This window comes from Sesamum indicum, linkage group LG2 (assembly GCF_026168435.1).
Source record: "Sesamum indicum cultivar Baizhima isolate 11 linkage group LG2, ASM2616843v1, whole genome shotgun sequence".
In the NCBI taxonomy this organism is placed as follows: Eukaryota; Viridiplantae; Streptophyta; class Magnoliopsida; order Lamiales; family Pedaliaceae; genus Sesamum; species Sesamum indicum.
The window spans coordinates 5453852-5465214 of NC_142658.1; the positions used below are offsets into that span (position 1 = coordinate 5453852).

Here is an 11363-nt window from a genome sequence, read left to right on the forward strand (position 1 = left end):
CTAAAGAAAAGGGGGTTTCACCTATAGCTGACCTCGGGGTCGTTTTGTATGCCCACAAAACTCCTGACAATTCCTCAGCCCAATCTTTTTCGAGCTTATCCTAGACTTCAGGTGCTGCAAGATAATTCGATTTGTTACCTCTGTTTGTCCATTCGCCTGGGGATGTCCCACAACGGTGAAGTTCTGCTGTACCTTCAATTCCTGAAGCCAAGAAGTTATCTGTCTATCCTGAAACTGCGTCCCATTGTCAGATATCAAAATTCTAGGAATGCCAAATCTGCAAACTATGTTTTTCCAGATGAAATTTATAACTTCTCTCTCCGAAATCTTGGACACTGCCTCTGCCTCAACCCACTTAGAAAAATATTCTACAGCTACTATAACAAACTTCTTTTGAGCTCGGGCAAGCGGAAATGGCCCTAATACATCTATGCCCCACTGGTCAAAAGGGCATGTGATCGAGATGGAGGTCATAGGTACCGCTGGGATATGTGTCTGAGAAGCATACCTTTGACATTTCTCGCATCTTTGCACAAATTCCTTGGTATCTTTCCTTAGTGTTGGCCAAAAATATCCTTGCCGTGTTACTTTCTGAGCCAACGACCTAGCCCCGGAGTGGTTCCTGCAGCTACCTTCATGAATTTCTCTTAAAACGTATTCTGCTTGCGAATCATTTAAACACTTAAGTAGAGGTCCTTCCACTGTTCTTTTGTATAGCTGCGACCCAATCAGCGCAAATCTCGGTGCTTTAAATTTTATCCGACGAGCACATGTAGCATCGGCAGGTAAGGTCCCCTCTGTGAGATATGTTGCGATCTCATCTATCCACTGACATTTCCTGCTTACCGTGTTGGTCTCCGATATGTTTGAGATCGCTGCATGCTCTCTTATCATCACCGTTACTTTCCTATCCTTAATCCCTGTTAATGAAGCCCCGAACTTTGATAAAGCATCTGTCCTTCCATTTTCTTCTCTTGGGATTTGTCGCACAGAACACCTGGCAAATTTCTGCATCAGATCTTTCGTTTTCTTAAGGTATGCCCCCATCGATTTTTCTCTGGTTTCATACGTTCCCTCTATTTGCATTGCAACCAGCTGGGAATCCGTGAAGACCTCCAAGATCTGCGCTCCGGCCTCCAACGCTAACTCCAAACCCAAAATTAAGGCCTCGTATTTAGCCTTGTTATTTATAGTGAGAAAAGATAATCGAACTGCGACCTCCATTTCGATGCCTCCTGGTCGTTCAATCAGTATCCCTGCCCCTCCATTGTTGATAATAGAAGATCCATCAACATGCAACATCCACATCTCCAAGTTTTCCGAGGTACTCGAAGTCTCTACCATAAAATCAACTAGAATTTGAGCTTTTTTCGCTGTTCGACTTTGATAACTGATGTTGAACTCCCCCAGTTCTACTGCCCATTTTATCATTCTACCTGAAACTTCCGGTCACGATAGGATGCTTCGAGGGGGTGGTTTGTCATTACCACTATTCTATGCGACTGAAAGTAGGGTCGCAACTTCCTAGCGGTAACGACCACGGCTAATGCCAACTTTTCGATCTCAGTATATCTTGTCTCTGCTCCTTGCAACATTCTGCTCACGTAATATACCGGATTCTGAATTCTATTCTCTTCTTTTATCAACACAGAGCTTACAACGTTGTTTGAGATCGCCAAAATAGAGGTATAACGTGTCCCCTTCCTTTGGATTTGCTAGAAGGGGTGGAGACCTCAAATAATTTTTGAACTCTTGGAAGGCTCGTTCACATTCCTCAGTCCACTCAAACTCCTTAACTTTCCTCAATATTTTAAAGAAATGTAAATTGCGATCAGCTGATCTAGAAATAAAACGATTAAGGGAAGCGATTCTACCTGTCAACTTCTGGACTTCTTTGAGAGATGTGAGCGACCTTAGCTTCAGAATGGCCTCTATCTTCTTCGGATTGGCCTCAATTCCCCTTTCGCTGACCATATAACCCAAGAATTTTCCTCCAGTCACACCAAACGTACATTTACTCGGATTAAGCTTCATTCCATACTCCTTCATGATCGCAAAAGCTTCCTTCAAGTGTTCCAAGTGGTCATCCCGCTTTTGACTCTTAACCAGCATGTCATCCACGTACACCTCCATGGTCTTTCCAATTTGTTGAGCAAACATTTTATTCACTAACCTCTGATAGGCCGCCCCTGCATTTTTTAACCTAATTGTAATAGAAAATACCTCAATCAGTCACAAAGGATGTTTTTACACGATCTTCTGCTGCCATATAAATTTGGTAATATCATTGATATGCGTCCATCATAGAAAAAACTTCATGTCCCGCAGTAGAATCCACCAAAACGTCAATCCTTGGCAATGGATAGGGATCCTTTGGGCACCCCTTATTTAAATCTGTGAAGTCGGTACACATTCTCTATTTGCCCGTTGCTTTTGGGACCAACACTACATTGGCTAGCCAATCCGTATACTGAACCTCCGACACGTACCCTGCTCTTAATAGCTTATTCACCTCTTCCTCAATGATGCTGTTTTTCTCCCCTCCAAAAGTTCATTTCTTCTGTTGAACAGGTCGAACTGATGGGTCAACATTCAACCTATGTACTATCGCTTCCGGATTTATGCCTTTGAAGTCCGACGGGTCCCAAGCAAACATATCAACATTATTCCTCAAGAAAGCGATCATAACTCCTTCGAGCTTCTCCAAGTTGGCGCCTATTTTTGTTATCTTTGAACAGTCTCCTGGTATCAATTCAATCTTCTTATGCCCGACAGGCTCTATCTATCCAGCCTTTAATGCTAGCCATTCTACCTTATTCGCCTCTTGCATTTTCCTTTTTTCCTTCTTTTCGCCCTTTCCCAGGGAGAAATTGTAGCATCGCTTCGCTTCAACTTGATCGCACACGACCTCCCTACTCCATGTCGTGTAGGAAATTTTATCTTAAGGTGATATGTTGACACTATCGCTCTAAATGAGTTAAGCCCTGGTCTCTCCAAGATTACATTGTACGTAAATGGCATATCAACAATGAGAAATTTTACCATGATTGTTCTGCGCTTTGGCTCCTCTCCAATGGATGCAGGTAGATCCACTGTTCCCAACGATGCGACCTCACCTCCTCCAAATCCGACCAGTGGAGTACTCGCCGATTCCATCCTTATGTCCCTGAGCCCCATCTTACCCAGAACGTCTTGAATATTATATCCGCCGAACTCCCATTATCCACTAGTACTTTATGGACTGTAAAGTTTGCAATGTCCATTTTTATCACCATGGGATCATTGTCTGCCCCAATCCTCACTCAGGGTTGAAAGTCACGTTTGCCACCTGCCTATGCCTCTCCAACCGACTCTCTCTTTCAAACTTCCTTCTTGCTCTTCTAGACCATCCTGCCGACCCTCCAGCTATCGTATGAATAATGCCTTTCAAGGCACATTCTCTCCCTCCTTCTGATCATTCCTTTGACTGTCCCAATTCGACCTCCTTTCCTTACTTCTCGACCTGCCCCGTAGATCTCTCTTTCTTCCTTCGAAGCTTTGGAAGTTTTTCCTTCTGAAATATCCTTGCCGGACCAGTCGTTCGATCTCGTCTTTCAATTGATAACACTCTTCCGTATCGTGTCCTCTTTCCCTGTGAAATCGGCAATATTTGTTTGAATGCCTTTTTGCTGGAGTAACCCTTGTATGCTTGGGCCACTGCAGCACATTGTCCTTCTCCACCATCATAAGGGCCTTGGCCCTCGTTATGTTCAAAGGCGTGTACTTACTATACTTCGACTGATATGGTGGTTCTCGCTCTTTTTCCCTCTTTGATTGCACATCGCGCTCTCTACTAGAATGAACTCCCACTCTTGCTTGGTCTGCTATGGCCCTCCATTCCTCGTCTTTCATTGCATTCATCTCTTCTTCGTCAATGTACTTTTGCACTACTGCCATCAATTGTTCCGCATCGGCTGGTGGATCCCTTGCCAAAGCAGAGGCAAATACTCCCTTCTTTAACCCATGGATGAGAATACTCGTCATCATATCTATCCTAAGATCTTGCACCTCCAGTGTTTCATTGCTGAAACGTCCCATAAAACTTTTAAGACTCTCATTCTCACCCTGCCGAATGGTGAAAAGGTGTGTGGCTGATCGTTTCTGCTTTCTTTTACTTGCGAAATGGAATGCAAACTTTTGCAATAACTGTTCATGTGATTCTATGCTGCCCAGGAGCAGATTCATAAACCACTCCTGAGCTTTTCCTGTCAATGTAGTAACAAACAATTTAGCCATAATGGAACTTGATTGCCCGTAAAGATTCATTACCATGTCAAAGGCAGCCAAGTGCTCTTGAGGATCTCGCGTTCCATCATATTTCGGGAGATCCGGCATCCTAAAACTTGGGTTGACAGTTTCAATAAGTATCTTATTGCAGAAAGGTGAATTCCGATTGTGCGCAACTATTTCCCCTCGTTTTTTGAGCTCGTCTATTTGCTTCCCCAACATAGGTATTTGCTTGCTCACATTATCCACCTCTGCTCGTGATATAGCCAGCCCCCTTTGGAGGCTCCGATCCTTGCTACTGGACCCGACTTCCGAAGGGATGTGATACTTCTTACTCGCCTCCCTTTTGCTTGTTCCTCCAGAATTTCGTTCTGTGTCTTTCTCCTGGAACAGCCTTTTCCTCGCTAACTCTCTCTCAATTGGAGTAGTAATCCGTTCATACGCGACAATAGCATTTCTCCCAGCTTCTTCCATCATTTGCTGTAGCTCACGTCGTGTTAGATGTACAGTTGGTTCCCGTTCTTCTAACGGGGTCTCCATATCGTGCATATTCTCATTTGAGCGTCCCTCCATAATCCACTGAAGATTCCCACAGACGGCGCCAAAATGATCAGGCTCGAAATCGTGGATCGCACCTCTGGGTCATTTCCTACGTTTCGCTCCCGACCTCTGGGATTCTGTGGATGAAAGAAAATGTTATCTAGTCGGGTAAAGACCTGACGAAGATACTCCGACGCTCAAGTTAGTATTGATTCTAGTGGAAAGTATCAGCTGCAGAAATGTGAAAATTACTCTCTATGAATGCGGACCTAAAAATTACCTTATTTCAAGAGTTTTTCTTCTTCTTATACTGAACGCCACCTATACGCTGACGTGTCCCCCCACGACCTCCATTTATGCCCCATGATTACGTGTAATCCGCTAAAAGTCCGGTGTTATGGGCATTAACTATGCCATTAAATACCTAATCACTAGAGAGTCATGCACGAACACTCGGTCAAACCCCTTAGGTGCACAAAGTCATTTTTGCCTTTTTGCTGGGGGGTATATCCGTCTTTTTCTAAATTTCCCTCATCAAGTTCCAAGATTTACAACATAAATTAGCTGATAAGGATCCAGCACACACATATTTCAGACCGTTATTTTATTTTGTTTTATTATTGCAAAAAAGTTTTGGTGGTTCCTATTGCAATCAGCACTGCAGGTGGGCATGCCCCCAACTCATATATTGCTTATAGTAATACTTACACATTACTCACTAAGATAATTTTTCATTTCGATAGAGTGAATCGAACCCATAGTTATCCAATTAAAAATGACTCGCTCTTGCTGATCCGACCGATGTGTTCAATAACCTAGAACAGATCTGGGGATGACCTAATGATGATATGGCGATGACTTGGAGTTTTTGTCTGAATGAGTATATCCTGAATTGGATTAGTTGGCGTACACACACAAGAGATTAGGCTAGTTGAGGAAAAATCCTCCGAAATTTAAGTCAATTTAGGGTTCGAGGTCATAGGGTCTTAGAGTGCAAAATGGACCCTCCGTATATCTATAGGGATATATGCATTACATGTTACTATAATAATAACCGAATGAGTACTAAATCAATGATTGCTGAAGTGAATCGTCAGATCAGACTGTTAAAAAACACGTAAATATTTGGATATTTTCTTGGTTTTTGGAAGGGCTTGCCCGCATTTCCCCATTCACTTACTAATTTAGAAAACAAGTAGTTCGGATTTGAAAGGCTTAACAATGACCCTAACTAGAAAAGGGTTTTGTATATTTTGAGAACAAAGTCGTCCTCAGATTATGACATGACATACAATAAACTATGGCAAGAAACAAAAATCAAGCAACCCACATCAAATATTCAATTTATGGTGGCAGCAAAAAAATATTCATCTGAAAAAACATAAACGTCTGAATTTAAACAGTTGTTCAGACATTAATCTAGTACTAAAGTACAAGTTGGTGGGTAGTGGGATGATGCAACTACAAAAACTTGATTCCCCGTTTGATTAAAGGGTGAAATCAATACTTTTTTCCCCCTCAAACAATATCAAATTCAAAACCCTCATATATATTTTAAATTCTTGAAATAAACAAGCATAATTTTATACAAAATAGGAGCAAAAAAATTATAAAAAAAAAAAATGGTTCAGTTCTTACTATGACCACAATATTAGTTCGTCGATCTATAGGGTTATTTAGACATATGTAACTATATATTTATATCAAAATTGAATATCATATCCGCACTTTTATTACGGATTAGATTTATGATCTCAAATTGTTCGTTTGAAGTTAGAAATGTATTAGAACTATAATATTTTGACTAATAATGATAAATATATTGTAATAATTTATCTCAATATATTAAGCAATACCTCAATTTAATTAATATATTAATATGACTATAAACTATAATAGTTTATATAAAATGAGAAGAATACACACACTCACATATTTGACGAGATTCAAATTCATGACCTTAAACTGTTTATGAGACATCAACCTTGACCTTAATAATTATGTATGATTGTGGTGGTGCTGACCGAGATGTTTGGAGAGTACTTGGGGTGGGGTGGGGTGGGGTGGGGGGTTAAAATTAAATAATTGAAAGTTATGTGGGTGCAACATGAGAACAAGTGAGGAGAGTATCTTCACAATTTTATATACAATATTTTATGTGTTATTTGAAGATAGTGATCTCATCAAAATTTGGAAATTTGTGTTCAATGAAAGGTACATTCCAGGAATCTTCCCATGTTCCAGTGATACACTCCTGCAAATAATACTTTTTTTTTTTTGTAAAAAAAATTGTTGTAGCTGACATATATTGGAGAGCGATGTCCTAACAACTAATGTCAATATGCTTGGATAATGCTGAAATATATGTATTTTTTGTGAGTGTGAAAGTATTAAACAGTAATACTAAATCACATAAATATTATAAATTATGTTTTATTTATATTATACAAGCTGTTGTAGCACGCCGTTTTTGTGTTCATATAATAATTTTTTTTTGAGCTTTAAAAATATATTTTTATAAATAAAAGAGTAAAATATATAATTAGTACACTGCATTACATTAAAAAAGAAAGAAAGAAAGAAAGAAAGAAAGAACTACTTTTTCACTTAATGTAAAATTTGGAAGTTGAACAAGTTAGTTATCTTATCTGTTGAAGGGTTTTTGGATTTCACAAAAAAATAGTGCAGCGGTGTTATTAACCATCGTTTGTGAGTGTGGAGTGTCTTTTATATATATATATATATATATATATATATTAACAAGCTCTTGTGGCACGTCGTTTATACGTGCATATAATAAATAATCTTTCACGTTTTAAAATATATTATAAAATAAGAGTAAAACATATAACCAGTACATTACATTAATAAAAAGATACAAAGAAAGAAATAATAATTTATCAATTAATGTAAATTTTGAAAATCTGAATAAGTTAGTTATTTTATCATGAAAGACATTTTTGACTTCACAAAAAATTAGTGTAGCGATATCATTAATCAATCATTTTTTTGGACAAATTTAGTTATGTGTTGTCAATTTTGGTGCTAATGGCCTATAATTACAGAATTTTAATGAGATCTACTCTATTATGAAGGGGATCAAAATTGTCAATATATGATTAAATTTGCTAAAAAAACAAAAAAATATGAAATGTTCATGACTAAAATCATAAAAAAAAAGAATTAAATATATAAATGAAATAAAATTGCATGATAAAAAGTGATAACGCCCTATAGTTTAGGACCAAAAATATAAATATTTTCTTTTATCATTATTGCGGTAAGTGAAATTTTAACTATAAATTAACATATTTTCACAATACAGATGTGATATATGTGGTGGACAATTTCATAAAACATTGTTTGTGAATCATAGAATATTTATAATAATATTATAAAGTAAAATAAGAATATCATAATACTAAAAATTTATAAATAAAGTCAACTTACATTTATTGGAAAAACAATATACAACAAATATTATGGGATTTTTTTTTATTTTCCATTTTTGGAAATTTTATTTTATTTTTTGGTAGCTAATAAATAAAATATAGTGAGGTCCGACCACATAATTAAATCATAAAATAATATGCATTTTTGGCATTTAAATTGTCTTTAAAGAACTGTACACTTTGTTTTAATTGGAGTCATCTTTTTGTTTTTTTCAGAAAAAAAAATAGACAACCAGCTAAATAATAAAAAAAAGAAGGATCAACATCAACAAGTAGCCACATATTTATTGATGAAAAAATTGGAATAAAATGTGGGTAGTGTTTGTAAAAAAAGTAAAAAGCAGATAAAAGTTAAATTGTATAGTGTTTGGAGAAAAATCAGTTTTAAATTAAACTTAATTTGATAAAAGACTGTTTTATCTCTATGTGTTATAAAGATACTATCTTTTTGCTTAATATTTCACTTGTTGTTTCTCACTCGTAATTATTTTTTTTATAAAAATTTATAAATTTTATTTCGATTTTTTTGTATTTTATATTTATATTTTTAAAATTACTTAAAAAATATGTGTAAATTAATAATGCTCCCACTAAGTCATATAATTATTGATTCATAGACAATTATTAAACTTGCATAATTGCAAAGGATAATTATTTTATTAACTCATTGAATAATAAAATGTGAATGAAATAATATAATTAGATGATATAGCTCATAAAATATAAAAAAAATTAAAATATTAAATATGTGAAAGTGTAAATTTAGTTATTGTTAAAATTTAAATTATTCAAAAACTCTGATATTAACTAGATATAATTTTAAAAATAAACTAAAAACGATAAAGTTGAAATAAGAATATTATAATAAGGGTAAATGAGTCAAAAATAAAATTGAATTTATTTACGTAAAAGTCAAAGTAGCTAAAAGCACCCCACAAGATACTTATAGGCTTTTGGCCTAAAAACACTTGTTTTAACCGTTTCAAAAGTAGAAGCTGGTAATCCAAACACTTCGAACGTGCTTTTTTGGAGTGAGAAATTGAATAACGCTTTTGTGAAGCGCTTGCAAACACTTCCTGAGTTAGTTCGAAGCTCGACTTTTATGATTTAAATTCAAAATAAATCGAGTCTATCATGAAAACCTCCAAAGAAATATAACATTTAATTATGGATACATGTTATAATTAAAAATAAATAATCATTAACTACGATCATGCAACGGTTGTTGGTCGTGGATTTTGTGAATGTGGCTAAATTTTTTTCATGGTAGAATATATAAGTTTTTGTATCTTTTTTATTTAATCATGATTAATAATAATTATTTATAATGACTTTAGTTCATATCTATTAAAAGTGTAAACAATAATAATTTTTTTTGTACTCTTAAAATCTGGATTAAGAAAATAAAATAATAATTTTATACAAATTGTTGTGGAAAAAAGGAGTACATGAAATCATAAATCACTATCTTTGGAGGTCCAAATGGAAGCAGAAAGTAGGCGCCGTGACTTCCACCCAAGAACAAGTTTATTGGAGCTCAATTCTTCCACCCTGTACCCGTCATTGTACAGTCCCAATAACAATTTGGCTTGACAATGATTGGCAAAACTCGTGTTCACTGGACGAAATCCAACTGCACTCAACCACTGCCCCCAAGAGCACCATTCCTCCTCCCCACAGGCGCGGTATATACGGGCTAACGACCCGGCTATTCTGGGCCCCAAGAAAACCCGCTCCACTAATGCTCTTGCCCGACCCTGCATCGGGAACCCGGCTTCCAGCGAGTCATAAACAGCTGAGTAATGGTGCAACGAGTCCATGAACCGACCCACGAATCCCTCATCGCTTGGGGACCTCATTTCTTCCTCCACCAGGGTAATTAGTCTCGGGTTCAAGGTCTTCGACCCGGATAAAAACGAAGCAATGGATTCCGGGGCCCGATAGCTAAAATGTGGCAAGTGTAACATACAGTTAAATATAAGAGCTTCCCCTCTAACCAATTTCAAAGAGGATGGCCTAAATGTTTCGTCCGAATCCAACCTACATTGGTGAAACGAAAACGGCTGGCCTATAGAAGCTGCGAAGGCAGTCAATCGTCGGCCCGTCTCTTGGATGGTGCCGAATGAGCGCCGCCCGCTTCCGCCCCGCGACAACGCCGTGATGCGGAGGTGTGGAGTTGGGGGCCCATCTTTCCTAGACACCAAGGCCTGCATTAGTGAGGCCCATTGAATCCCCTCCATGATATCATAGTCCACAATATGGACCCTCCTGTCATGCGTCACAGCTTCTAGTATAGCCTGATTGGCTGTGAAATGTCCAAATTTCACATAAGGAGACATATCTTGCAACAACTGAAACGCCGCTAGAACCTCCGTCTGGTGGTGCTCCTCCTTGTACTGGTGGCCGCAGCCGCCGCCTGGAACATTCTTACCACCACAGGCGGTGCCATCTAGCAGACCTTGCAAGGCGTCGGTGAAATAAGCCGCTAGCCTTTCCATGTTGGTGCCGTCGTTTGGCGAGACCAACTCCTTGAGCCGAACCAATATCACCCTAGCCAATTCCCGGCTCTTGTTAGGCCCCGTGAGGGCCTCGGCCGCCGCCATGAGCAGGTGGATGAGCCTCAGGCCCTTGCAATCGTCGCTGCCGTTGGTTTCATCATCAGTCATCATGTTGTACTCGGGGGACGAATTATTGTAGTCAGGGGAAGAATTGTTGTAGTCTTGATATATGCTAGGGCTAGGGGATTGGTTTAGCACAACATCCTGGACCACCATAGAATCAATGAGGTGGTGGAAATCCTCCTGGCCGGCGGAAAGCTCCTCCCAGTCGACGACGGGAGACCAGTAATTCCAATTGCAACCGTCGTCCGTGGAGGCGGTGGCGTAACTAAAATTTGGAAAGTGATCAAGGTCCATAACCATGGCCATGGCTAAGGATAAACAAACGTAGTGGTTAATTAAGTATAGAAAGAGTGTGGAGGGAATGTTTTTGTGAGGTATTTAAACAAATATAGCTAAGGGGATTGAGGAAAGAGATGAAGGTAGATGAGACAGCTAGCGGAGGTAGCAAGTGATTATAGCCGAGGCATTAATATAAAGGAGTGAA

At 38.2% G+C, this 11363-nt stretch overlaps 2 protein-coding genes across 2 annotated transcripts; both read right to left on the minus strand.

Annotated features, from left to right (window-relative positions):
* Positions 1 to 21: 21 nt before the first annotated feature.
* LOC105155457 (uncharacterized) lies at positions 22 to 1431 on the minus strand. The gene has a single exon (XM_011071332.2). The coding sequence runs from the start codon at positions 1429 to 1431 to the stop codon at positions 22 to 24; it is 1410 nt and encodes a 469-aa protein (XP_011069634.2).
* Positions 1432 to 9653: 8222 nt separating this feature from the next.
* Positions 9654 to 11363, minus strand: LOC105155458 (GRAS family transcription factor). The gene has a single exon (XM_011071333.3). It carries the CDS (start codon positions 11183 to 11185, stop codon positions 9713 to 9715), a length of 1473 nt encoding a protein of 490 aa, XP_011069635.1. The 5' UTR covers positions 11186 to 11363; the 3' UTR covers positions 9654 to 9712.